Genomic DNA, 13,818 nt, shown 5'->3' with positions numbered 1-13,818 from the left:
CAGCTAGCGTGCGAAGTTTTCGAGATGGTTTGGTGATTCTGACGACACCGCACCTGTCGAGACAAGTTGGCATAAACACGACAGAAAGGATGCTGATGCATTCTATTGGATGAGATAGATTCGCAATGGAATGTGCTCTGTCTGCCTAAGCTTCTTTTACGTTAAAGCTCCCGTACTTCGACGTATGACTTCAAGTGACGCGCACTTATTTCCCTGTAAGCTGCTTGTATTTAAAAGTAACTTTTCGCTATACGTTAAAGCTCTGTATTAAGTATGCCGGCATAGCCTCCTGTATCCGCAAGTATTTATCTTTGTGTACGTGCGTGAAGTTGTCAAAGCCAAATAATTGCGGCGCTGAAGCAATATCTGTAGCCTAATCGAAAATCAATCATTTCTTTTTCAGAGTCGGCACTTATGCTTTCAGTTCGACGCCTGGGTACAGAGTGAAAAATATGCACATCTTCTTTCCTAAGAATGGTAAGTTAACTCTCACCATATTTTCTTTTCAGAACATATATTCTTTTCGGCTGCCAGCTATTTCTGGTTGTTGGAAATTTTAGTTTTAGCACACTGCTTGCATCTGCGGAATGACTATAGGAACACACAGCAGAAGAAGCAACACAGAATGTGAATTTCGGCGTGCGTTTGTGTTCTCCGCGTCTACAGACTCAACACCCTTAACTCTCAGAGACACTTCAACTATGGAAGCACAGTCGACCGCCTCACATTTGGTGTAATTGGGAAACACCCAGCCCGATTTAGAAGATTACCGGGCGTAAGCAATTATTGTGGTTTACAAAATACTAGAACGTGCTATATGATCACGCAAACTGGCTGCGTGAGAAAAAAAAACACACCCAGAGGCGTAAGCGTTCCTCAAATCCTGTGAACGTATAAGGCGTTCCAGCAAGTACGGACAATAACAAGGTTTATAGTCATGCGTGGCGGAGATTTGTGGAATGTATGCCCAAGAAACTGCAGTTGTATGTCCAGCGTTGTCCTGTCCATTTCTTTTGCTTGTGCTCGCGTCCGTACTTGCTGGAACCCGTTATACGTTCACCATGCACCGATTGGCCCAGCAAACTACACTACTCAAATCCTGTATTCTAGCACAATTTGCGCCTGTTACCAATATTGAGTTCCGAACTGTCTCGTCCGCTTTACGCTGCATGCCATCAAGGGCATTATAAAGGGCATCATAAAACGAATAGCTTTTCAGAACCGTTGGGCGATTCACTTTCGTTGACTACCATCATATCTGGTGTCTGTGCAATATTTTCTCTTTCAATTATTTCACATCGTTGACGAAATCCTCTGCTAGTTATGTGCGAAATCGTAATGCTCAAATAAATGTGTTAGCCATTTGGAAATTTTTGCAACCCAAACAGGCAAACAGGACGTTTTTCTCTGCATGACTTGCGATAGAGGTTGGGTGTATGAGACCAGCATATGGAAAGATTGCTTGACCTATGAAATGCCGGTAAGCAGTATTGACCTTAGCGCCTGTTCTTCGCTCAAATACCATGAAAGAGAAACCAGTCGGCGCTTGGAATAATGCCTTTTCTCACGTATAAGCGTCTTGCCACTGCTAGGACAGCGTGAATGCATCACAATTGCACCTCACAAATAATTGAGGCCGGCATCAAATTCTTGATGAAAATATTGATGACACTTGGTCATTTCTTTTGCTTCTTTTCTTTCAGCTCCATTTACTGGGCAGATGCACACACTGTATGTTGACTGCGGCAACTGCTACATTGCTCGTCATCGATACGCTGGTAACAAATGCAGTAACCGATTTTGTTAATTACATGCAATATTCTTCGGATAATATCAGGTGGCAGCTCGCATGTCCTAAATTGGCTATAATTAAATATAGACCATTGCACATAATGGCTACTACCTTTACCTGTTCAGAGGTAGAGAATAATTTTAAGGACCTTCTTGCTAGGTTTGTTCACGCGTAGGAAAGGCACAGTAACACGTGATAAGACCGACGCACAAAAAACTACTGCGATGGTTTTACACGCCCATGTTGCAGATTTCTTAATGACTGACCGTTTTCAGTAAATCAAAAGAATAAAGCAGGCTTTCTTTATTAAAACGACAATAAATTAAATATATTGGTGACCCTATAATGATGGCGGTTATTTCTGTTTGCAGGATATTAGTACCTACATCAGGTAAGGTTGAAGGAAACAGCAGAAATTGAAGAAACTCAAGAGCGAAGAGAGATTAAGAGCGCAAAGGAGTTTTCTATATAGTAAGAGACACACTTGAGCATAGAGACATGACAGACCACGACATGTTTCCGCAGTGTGTTATACTGAGTACAAAAGAAGAGAAGAGGGACACAATGCCACGACGCGGGATTAGACAAATAGAGGCACAAATGAGCGAAATACACAGACCAAATAATACCAGCACATAGAAACAACCGGCCGAAGCGGGATACGTCAGATATGACGCACACAGATCAATATAACTCACATGGACAACACATGCATGTACATACAAGTGGCCAATGTGGTATCTAAGATGCATGAGGCACAGGCTGGGCTGCACGTACAGCTGCTTACTCACTTCCGGCTCAGTGTCAAATAACACTTTCTCAAACTGGAGAGTACGGTGCGTTCCTTTACTGAAAAGCTTTCGTTTCCTGAACAAAATGTGGAACTCTATAGCCGTAACTTTAGGCACCTCTCTTCGATTCCTGTATGGCCGTGGAAATGATACATTATATCAGTAAGCTTGCAACTGTGCCTGACTGTTCCTACTGTACTGTGCTTGTACTGTACTGTTCTGTGCCTGCTGTTCCTACTGTTTATGGTCTTGCAATTAAGACTTGCATGTTTACTGATGAAGTAGCTGTAATTAGTGAGGAAATATAGTGGGTCCTCACTCCACCATATCAGCCTACACGCAGTGAACCAGTCTAGCGAAACCATATATAAGTTATTGGTAATTATTGGCGAATCCAGCAGAAACATCCCCACTGCTTTATATCTCTTGGCAACGTTACTAATAAATGACATACTTATGCACCACATTAACTCTGCAGAGTGTTACCGGTACACACGTTGAAAGGGCAAGAACTGATGGAGAAATTTCCCGCTTGCCTTTGCATGGCTGCATCCGCCTGTAGCCAACATCATCTTCACCATTTTTTCTAATGGAGACGACTTAGCGTACTAAATTCAAGTTTTCGGTATTCTAAGAATGGCTGGTGAACTAATACCCTTGATGTGCATTTTCTCGGCAGGACACGGCTGCGCATTGTGGCGTCGTCCGCAAAATGGCGTCGTGAAAGGTGCCGACCACTGCGACTTTATCTTCGACTTACTCTGCGGCTCATTTCCGAAGTACACAGTGTACGAGCCAACCTGTCCACGTGAGCTTGGCACAGGCCCAATGAAGGCACTCGATGTGAACAGTGGCTGACGAGTTCTTCTCGACATCGCAGATGCAAGCTATGTGCATGACTACTGCAATAAAGCGTGAACTTGTCGGCAATATTCCTCCCAAACTACTCATATGGCGTTGATCGCCACGTTTTTGCAACACCTCTGCGGCTCTTTACACAACATTTTTATAAAAACGCCTGTGGAACGCCCTACACGCATCAATGCAGGAGCGGTACCACCATGAGTCAACCTTAATCTCATCGTTCATCTGATTGTCTCGTGCTCCTGGCGGCATTTGTGTTCCGATGGTATAGATATTCTACACTGAGAGAATGGTTTAGCGCTTCAAGCCATTATGTCGCCTGTGTTGCTTAATCATCAGCTTCTAACGGCAAGTAAATGCACTGAGATACACTAACACCCTCACACACACCCCAAAAAAGACCCCTCTTTTCCCAATAGTACGCTCTGCGGGATTGGGAAAAGCAGCTTATTCGCCAAAATCGTACCATCGTGATATAGGCGCCATGTCCACGCAAGCTCTATATAGAGCATGATGCACTTCTTTTTTCTATATATCATAGGCGTGTCTAAAACCAAACGCGCCGTTCTTTCTAAGCTTGTATCGAGAACACGCGCGTTACCAAATCGTGGCTCACTCCCACATAAAAAAAAACACATGCAACAAGACGCGCAAATTGGCCTTCTTTTCTCTTTAGTTTTCGAGCGTGCTCCCTTAACGGTTTTGTTACCGCACTTACAGAAATCAATCAATTTGATCTAAAGTTTTTCTGCATTCTGGTAATTATTACCGCTTGAATTCTGCTTCTCGTTACGTCATATACCATCTGAAATGACGACATAACTATTGATTGCATTTGACCGTTTTTTACAGATTGGAGAGTGGAGAAACAATTTCGAATGGAGGTATTGCCGAAGCTAGCTTCCAGTGCTCCAGCCACTTCCTGACAAAAAAAGAAAAAGAAAGAAAGAAAGAAAGAAGGAAAGAAAGAAAAAGAGCAATACAAAGCAAAGGTCTCGGTATGGCCGACTCTGCAATATTACATTTGAATGACACTACGAGTGAAGACAAGCTTCTCGTGGTTGCGAAATTTTGCGATTCGACGTCTAGGCTGTTTTAATAATGTCTCAATCAAAGGCAGTTGCTCATGAGTGCGTGATATTGTGATAACTGTGTTCGGTTAACATCAAGTCAAACTTTAATTTTCCCAGAGTGGGTTGCTTTTATCCATCAGCGCTTGGATAGCGTATGCACAAATTATTACGTGGAATCCTTCCCGTTTTTTTGGTTTTTTCACTTATAAAAGAGCACAGTCGATCCACGACCAACCTTCGACCGAAACTGAGCTAGCAGTCTAATATCTTACATTGTGAACGCGGCCAGTGTAAGTGGCCTTATCTATTACTGTACAATATTGTACAACATACCACATCACACAACAGCGCTCTAAATGAACTAAACAAAGCACGTGGAGGTTCAAGCAACAATTTACCACACGCTAGCTTCCGCAGAATAGTTGATCTAACGTAATAACTGGGTATGAGGAGGCTTCTGCATACCCCTGACCTGCCAACGGCAGGTGAGGGGCATGCAGAAGCCTCCTCATACCCATCGCGTGCGTTATTGCTTCTCGAGCAGAAAGAACGCAGAAAAAACGACACAAGTGGCTCTGCAGTAAGTAAAAACAAATGCTTCCGTACAACAGCAGCTTACCCGTTTTCGCCCTTGCGAAGCTACTGGTTTCTCTCATAGCATCGAAATCACTAAGGCTAGTATTGCTGCCAACAAATCTGGAATTTTTTTTTGCCTGATCTGACATCTAAAAGCTGGGAACTTGGCAACAGGTGCATCTCTTCCATATTTCGGATCTCTTTTTTTTTTTACTCCGAGTGCTTATGCTTAAAATCACAAATTTTGCTTTCCTGCGTGTTTGTTGATGTGATCTGTTGATGTATCACATTTTTGATAATTCTCAAAAACTGTTAGAGAATTATCACTGCTTGACATTAATTCAAAACAGAAGTAATCGGGTTGTAGTGTTATGTAGCGCAGTATACCTTGCGACCACTACGTGGGGAAATGAAGCGTTGAAAAAACATATATTGTACCAAAATGAGCACATTTGCAGTGATAACGAAAGTCTTAATCGGACAGAACAATCAGCGGGGCCGATTTAAAACTGGCCGCGTGATAATATAATCACTGTATAGTACAGAGCTCGCCTAGTCGGCACAGATTCAATGTTAAGGAGCACGAACAAACACACACAGAGAACTCCCTGCGGCATTGAGATGTGCCGTGTCCACCTCATCGAGTGGGTTAAAATGAATAACGGAATCGAATTCACAACCCACATTTTCAGCACCCATGCTTTCTGCCGGTGTCCATGCGCACGGGCTTAAGTTTCCAAATGTCTCGGGCAACAGAAACAGGTATCAGCTGATGGCGAGTACTCGCCACCTCTTTGTAGTGTGCGAGGCCTTGCTAATATATGAGGCGCCGCTATTGGTTTCGGTGTTGTACGCTGCATCGTAGCTGTCTCCGTCCGCGTCTTGCCCTTGAAATTTTGAATCCATTTCTATGTAACCAGCGCAAAGACCAACAAAGAGAAGCCAGCAGCCGAAAATCGGCGTGCTTGATTGTTAAAGGAGTGCATCCTTCATTTTTTTCCTTTTTAAGGCCAACGTACAGGCATCTAGTGGGTACATGATTTGTTCAGTGTCCAATCCTGGCGTAAAAACGAGGCACCTTTCTTTACAATCTACAGTTCTCGAATGAATGAAATTCGGCGGTAGCAGGTGCTTCCTTATTTGGGGATACAAAGATATCCAACCAGCTCAACTACAAGTTCTCTCATGCCGCCTGGTCAACTGACTGACGGGCGTTTCGATGATTAGATCGACACTGAAAATGCAAGTTTCATTATGGCTCCAGCCAGATTTCTCGCGTGATAAATAGTAAACATGAAACACTTGACTAAGGCAATGTATGTGAACGAGCAGTTCCTACATACTATTTTGGTGTCAACACATCGTGGATAACATGCACGCGATGTGAAGATGCTTGGGTCAGTGCACTTTTCAGAGGAACCCTGCCAACGTCATGGCTATCGCCATGTATGTCTTCTACGCTCTGAATAGCGAAGAGTCTCGAGCTCTCATTGCTTGCGTTATTATGCGATGCATATTACGAGAGCTCAACCCAGCTCCTCAGGCGCGGCGGTGTCGCCTTCAATACCACGTGACACCGTGACGTCACGACAGAGGAGAAACGGGGCTCCAACTCGCGCCGTCGCTCGCGCCGTCGCGGCGGTATATAAGCAGCTGCGCTTGCCTCTGCTACACACTCACGAGGTGAGATGCCTCCTGGAGACCGAGCTGCTCGTTGGAATGAGAAGCGAAGGTTGCGGCGTGCTACAGAGACTGATTTTCTAGGTGGCTTTGGCTCAACTCTTGCAAGATGGGCTGGGTGGGAATCGAACCAGGGTCTCCGGAGTGTGAGACGGAGACGCTACCACTGAGCCACGAGTTTTTTTTTTCTTTATTCACAAAATGACATACATAAAAACACGTTGGACTACTTGGACCAACGTGACAAGCTAAAATTTCTTGAAATTCACTAATTCATCAAGATTACCGAACCAGTCAGGCGGATCTGCCTGTACACGATATATCTCACGTATGAAAATAATGCTTTCAACAAAATTTTCTCGCGCTGGGCGCGCATTCACATCGGCGTGCGTTACCGCCATCCGTGTCTTCCAAAGACTATGGAGGCCCAGGAGCATTATCATGTCATACGGAAAGCCCTGATGGCTGTCTACCGGCAGGAAACGTATACCCTGTGCTGTTATCGGCAGTTCCTTTTTAAGAGTTCTTTGCAAGACATCCCAATAAAAAATTGCATCCCAGCACTCAATGAAAGCGTGCTCAATGGTCTCCGGCTTGTTACATAGCGCACAGTTGGTCGTCCATGGTACAGATATTCCTTTGTCGGCTATCCATGTTTTGACCGGAAGGGTAGATGTATGCAATTTAAAGAAGAACGACTTTACGCTTGCTCTCACTGGCATCTTTTCAACTCTTTTTAAAACATCTTGTCCTGGGCCTCCATAGTATTTCCTTCGGTATAATGGCACTGGCATCATAACGTCAACTAAATCCTTGTAAAGTTTCTTTCTTGTTACTGTGCTCAGGTACTGAAGGGAAAACCGAGCTTTTAATATTCGAAGGGAGTCGACTACCTCTCGCAAGTAGCCTTTAAGCCGGTAGTGTACAGGCTGTGCACTAGACACAATAAATTCAGGCAAAACGCTTTTCAAACGGATCTGGATCATCGTACGCAAGAATGAATCACTTTGATCTCGTAAGAAGACAAAACGAGAAACAATCTGTCGTAAGAACAAATGCGACAATCCAAGACCACCATGTCGAACAGGACGAAACAAGTTGGTACGGCTGACCCTTTCCCAAGTGGAACCCCAGATAAAAACAGCAAAGACTCTGTGTATTTTCTGTACATTCACACGGGTCATCGACAAAAATTGGAGGACATACCACACTTTGGCAATTAAAAACAAATTACAAACAGTTGCCCTTGCAAACATTGACAAATCACGACCCTGCCATCCTCCGGTTTTCTCTTTTACGCTCGACGTCTCATCCTCCCAGTACTGCGCGGCACTCTCGTAGTGCTCAAGCGGCACCCCCAAATATTTCGGAGGAGACACGGTCCATTGTAACTCGGCAAAGACAGACGGTGTGTTGTCCCAACTTCCATGCCAAAATCCGATGCTCTTGTTCCAATTGATCTCGCATCCGGTTTGCCTGCAATATCTTTTAGCACCGCTTATCGCCTCTAGTACACTTTGGCGATCTGTACAAAAGATTGCGACGTCGTCAGCATATGCAAGCACTTTAACATGGGACGATTCAAGCTTATAACCATTGATTTTTTCGTTACTTATTAGAACTGAGCCACGAGTACGATGCTTCAAAGCGGTACAAAAGCGCCTCTAGTGAATGCGGTGTTGCCTTAGAAACGAGCTGTTTCTAAGGCTCAGGCGTGCGTCGCTTGTTCAGGCGCACATTTCGTTGCCGCGCCGAACGCTGCGTTGCTCGACGCTCACCGCGTCCAATGCGGGACGCGTAGTCGCTGCGCAGTAGCCCATTGTCTAACACCCCTTGGCGGGTCGACGGGAACGCTGTCGCATTCCACTCTTGAAGGCGAAGCAGAGTGACGCATGAGTTGTTTCTTCGTCTAGCCGAACCAAATATAGCCAAGCAACAGCAGTTCACCAGGCTAAACAGTGGTTCAACAACTAAAATAAAGGCTAGTATGCTTCGCATCCTGGGCTTAACTTTAGCTAAGCCACAGCCATTTTTTTCCCTATTAGGCTTTCGTCACTATGAAGGATTACGAACTTTTTTTAAAGATGTGGAGGAATTCGCGGTGCATGCAGAGCTTTTAGCCGCCGTGGGTTACAAACAAGCGAACTTTCTTCAGGAGAGCGTCACGTTTTGATGATTAGAAATCACGAGAGCAACTCAGTGCAAATGCACTGCATTGAAGCGTAGCGCGCACATTTCCATTTAATGCACTACGAGTGCACTTAGAAAGCACATGCATTAAACACGCCAAGCGGTATATTGACAACGAGCGGTAGTTGAAGGTTTTTCGTAGCGCAAAACATATTCCAAATGTTTTTGTGAAACTGTACTTTATTGTAGAAGCAGGGTGTGCGCATAAAAAATCGAGAACCTTCCTACAGTCAGGCCGTAGCCTCGCGGGTGATGTAATGCCGTTGCAGTGGAACTCGCTTGCCGCGAAAAAAATATATTCGAAGAAGATCGTCATCGGGACGCATTGGCGAACGTTTGGGGATGCACCAACTACTCTGTGGAGATGGCGGAGCTTCTACACTGATTTGATATATACGCACAGGCAGCAGCCTTGCCGGAAGATAGAGGCTCTGCAGGTCAGTGAAGTAACCATCACCTAACAACCATTTAGGACGGCGTGGGAGACCTCCTGCTCGCTTGCGACACTTTATCAAACGCAAGTCTGCTTCCCTACATTATATAGTACATGCTGAGGCAGCACCCATATATATGTATTCTGGATCGGGCGTAACTGAGACCCATTTGCCCCAACAATGCCACTTAGTACATGTCGACACGTAGCCTTGAGATAATTGACAGCAGGCTGCTACACATGTGGGAAGCAAAGCGAGCACTTCTAAAGAGATGGAAATGTCAAAGACACAATAAGGCTTTGCGCAAACGCATAGCACAATTAGACAGAGAGATCGAAGAACACGCACTCCAGGTATCCAGGGCACAGTGGGAAGACACGTGCAACGGCCTCGAGAGGCAGATGGCCGGGGCGAGCGCCTGGCGCCTTTTTCGGCACCTATTAGATCCGGAGGAAACTAGGGCCGCTCAAGGCCACAAGACTCGTAGACTAGTAAGAGATTACAAAGGTGATAACTTCTTCGACGCAATACGTGATCGTTACTTTAAGAAGGCCGAAAGCATCCAACATGCCGAATACGACGGCGTCGCAAACGAGACATTGGACACGGAATTTAGCGAAGCAGAAATTCGGATAGCCCTGTTCGAACTAAACACCCGATCGGCGCCCGGCCCGGACCGGGTTACCAACAAGACTCTCCGTAACCTAGACGATGAGTCGATCTCCCGCCTCGCGACCTACGTCAACGAGTGCTGGCGAGGGGGCTCCCTTCCCGAAGCGTGGAAACGGGCCCGCGTTATCATGATTCCAAAACCCGGCAAACAAGTTACCCTCGATAATCTAAGACCGATTTCGCTTACGTCTTGCGTTGGCAAAGTCATGGAACACGCAGTTCTCACCCGCGTGACCGACTTTCTCGAGGATCGTGACGAGTTCCCGCACACCATGCTAGGATTCCGCCGCAACCTCTCCTCACAGGACGTATTGCTTCAGCTTAAACACCAGATCGTAGACGACACTTCCAGCTCCACTAAGGCAATCCTCGGCCTGGATATTAAAAAGGCCTTCGATAACGTTAAACACGAAGCAATCTTAAAAACAATTAGAACGTTAGGACTTGGCCAAAGAACGTATAATTACGTTAGAGATTTCCTCGCGTGCAGGCGTGCATGCATCGTCGTTGGCGACGAGGAATCGCCGGAATTTGAGACGGGTCCGTCCGGCACGCCGCAAGGATCCGTAATATCACCATTACTCTTTAATTTAGTTTTACTCGGTCTACCCGAGAAATTAACAGAAGTTGAAGGATTGCATCATAGTCTATACGCGGATGACATCACCCTCTGGGTTCCCGGGGGAGGATGTGACGGTCACGTCGAGCGAACGCTACAGGCAGGGGTAGATGCGGTCCAGAATTACTTGCGTGGAACGGGCCTCGAGTGCTCGGCTACCAAGTCCGAACTGTTAATCTACAAACCCACAAGGAGAGGTCGTAAAACCCTGCGCGACGAAGAACGGGAATACTCCAAAATACGTATTATATTGGCAGATGGTACTCCCGTACCGCACGTAGACAAAATTAGAATCCTGGGGTTACACCTGCAGGCAAATGGCCATAACGGAGAGACGGTGCGAAGACTTCGTCGTTCGATAGATGACACGATCCGACTCTTGCGTCGCATCACGAATAGACGCAATGGTATGCGTGAAGACTGCGCGATCCGTCTCGTGCAGGCGTACGCGATAAGCCGCATAGCGTATGTTGCCCCCTACCTTAAGTGGATAGGGTGCGAAAAAAACAAGGTCGAATGCATGATACGAAAGGCTTTTAAGAGGGCGGTCGGCGTTCCACTCAACGCGAGCACCGACAAGTTTCTGGAGCTCGGGCTTCACAACTCACTTGACGAGTTAATCGAGGCGCACGACATTGCGCAGTACGAACGATTATCTAATTCAAAGACAGGTCGATGCATCCTCGAGACACTCGGCATCGCGTACCACACTCAGCATGGAGAAAAGATGGCGGTTCAGGCCTCGGTCCGCGACCGCCTGATCATCCCGCCGCTTCCCAAAAACATGCACCCGACGCACCACGCCGCGAGGCGCAACAAACGAGCCAGAGACCTTCAGAAGAAGTTTGGCAACAACAACGAGGCGGTGTACGTAGACGCTGCGCGATATGAAGGAGAGAAAAGTGCACACGCGATCGCGGTTGTAGACCGCACGGGTAAGTGCCTCGCGAGCGCTACAGTGACCACAGGACACACGGAGGCGGCCGAAGAAGCCGCAATAGCCCTAGCACTGGCCACGGTGACTAGCGCTGCGATCGTGATCAGCGACTCGCAGGCGGCAATCCGCGGCTTCGCGCGCGGTCGCGTCTCGCGGGAAGCGGTCCGCATACTCCAAATTTGTGACGACGGCGGCTCGTCATCGCCCTCGCAACCCCAAAATTCTACAGTCTTCCTCCTCTGGACCCCGGCACACACCGATGTCCCGCTCGCGGGCAACGAGGCGGCCCACGCCACGGCTCGAGGACTCACACGCCGAGCCGCCGCTGATTATGTGGCCGCCTCCGCCCCCGAGAGCGGGGCATCAGATATGCCGGATCGGGACACTACAACAGAAACACAGCAACAAGAACCACAATGGGCGTGGGGTGATCGCCTGACCACGTTCAGAGATCTCACCCAACACTACAGACTCCAAAGACGCACATTCCCGCCACCACACGACAAGTTAAACAGGAATGAGGCCGTAACTTTACGCTTGCTCCAGACGCACAGCTACCCTAGCCCCGCGGTCCTACATCACTTCTACCCAGGTTTATATCCCACAGATGCCTGTAAAGCTTGCGGACAGCGAGCAACGCTGCGACATATGCTATGGGAATGTGCCGGCAACCACGGTAATGGGACCACATCCGTTCGCGACGCGACCGTAATCGCGGCCGTTACCACAGTACGGGAAGCCTCGAGCTCGCTTCTCACCGACGCCGCCCCGGCTGCGGGTCCCGCCGGAGACCTTCTCCATCGGCGCCGCCGCCGCTGTGAGGCGGCTCTCAAAAGTTCAGAGTTGGCAGACCAACTCTGGGCCGTCCGGCAAGCCAAAGATGCCGCCCGAGTCCAAGGACTTGGAGCCGCCACCTGAGGCCACCACAACGAAATTGCCGGCCATTCATTAATAAAGTTTCTTCTCTCTCTCTCGACACGTAGGATATATACATCAGTAGCATATATACAGTAGTATATATGCAGCATATCATCTCATCTTACAATGGCATGTCGCCTATAGAGAGCAATGTCGACAGCCTTTCTTTTGAGAGAGAGAGAACAATTTATCTCCACGCACAATAGAACACCACTTACAGTGAACGGCATGGTCGTGACTGAGAAAGAGAGAAAGAAAGATTTATAGTTAGATAGACGAGCTGCTCAGTGGAATGCCTGCATTCTGGACGACTTTCTGCATTTTCTCTAGCTTAGTTTGTGTGGAACGCAACCAGCGTCGGAAACAAGCCAAATGGAGAGAAAGAAAATGAAACCGCAGTTACGACAGCGGCCTCGGCTTCGTTCCCCAAACAGCTATCGGTGTACGCTAGTAAATCAGACAGTGCATTCACTTTCACATCAGCTTAGAATTATATTACTATAGCCAACGACCACCGAAACTATTAGCCCTACTTTTTTCTTTTAAAAGAAGCTCGAACTTAGAGCCACATTAAGCCCCCGCAATACGTTCGACAACAGAAGTCCTTTCGTATCTTGCGAGAATGCAAGTGAACAATTGCGCGCGCACGCGCACACGCACGCACGCACGCACGCACACAGTGGATGAAGAGTAACCATATGCTTACTTTAAGAAATCTGCGCTAAAGATTGTAAACCGATTGTCGTTTCTGCCGGACCGGAAATTTTCCAAAATGTTATCAATAATCTGTAGTGAGAAATACGGGCGCCAACAGAAGACGAACAGGCAGCAGACGGTTGTTCTTGTTGCTCGGGCTCTCCCCGGTCGGCCGTTGCCTCCTTCTGTGCATTCATATAAAACGCCGAGCATATCTGGCCTTAAACACACAATATAAATTGGTGGAGCATGCTGGTTCCCTTTGTCAACCTGGAACTCTGTACCCGGACTTTACCCCCCGTCTGGGCCATGCCTGCCGACGTGCCTAAGCAAGGTGCTACCGCACCACCCAGCGGTCGCCTGCTCCGGAGTACCAGGACAACGCGACAGACATTTTCAACGGCACCGACGAGCACGACGTCGAGGACTGGCTCACTTCGTATGAGCGGATGAGCGCCCACAAAAAATGGGATGACGGCGACAAACTCAGCAACGTCAACTTTTACCTGGTGTGCATGGCACAGCTGTGATTCCACAACCCCGAAGGTGATATTGTCAGCTGGTCGTCTTTTAAAA

General features: G+C 47.3%; 1 protein-coding gene across 1 annotated transcript in view; it reads left to right on the top strand.

Moving 5' to 3' along the window:
* LOC135917909 (uncharacterized) overlaps positions 1 to 3,445 on the top strand; it is a 35,301-nt gene extending 31,856 nt beyond the window's left edge. Inside the window, exons 9-11 of the mRNA XM_070527595.1 lie at positions 404 to 477; positions 1,704 to 1,778; positions 3,263 to 3,445. Of these exons, the coding sequence (XP_070383696.1) occupies positions 404 to 477; positions 1,704 to 1,778; positions 3,263 to 3,441 (328 nt within the window). The 3' untranslated portion in view covers positions 3,442 to 3,445. The remainder of the gene's footprint in view (positions 1 to 403; positions 478 to 1,703; positions 1,779 to 3,262) is intronic.
* The last annotated feature ends 10,373 nt before the right edge of the window (positions 3,446 to 13,818 follow it).

Source organism: Dermacentor albipictus, chromosome 10, assembly GCF_038994185.2.
Source record: "Dermacentor albipictus isolate Rhodes 1998 colony chromosome 10, USDA_Dalb.pri_finalv2, whole genome shotgun sequence".
Lineage (NCBI taxonomy): Eukaryota > Metazoa > Arthropoda > Arachnida > Ixodida > Ixodidae > Dermacentor > Dermacentor albipictus.
Note: the sequence above shows the minus strand (reverse complement) of the source record. Positions and strands in the feature narration are given on the sequence as shown.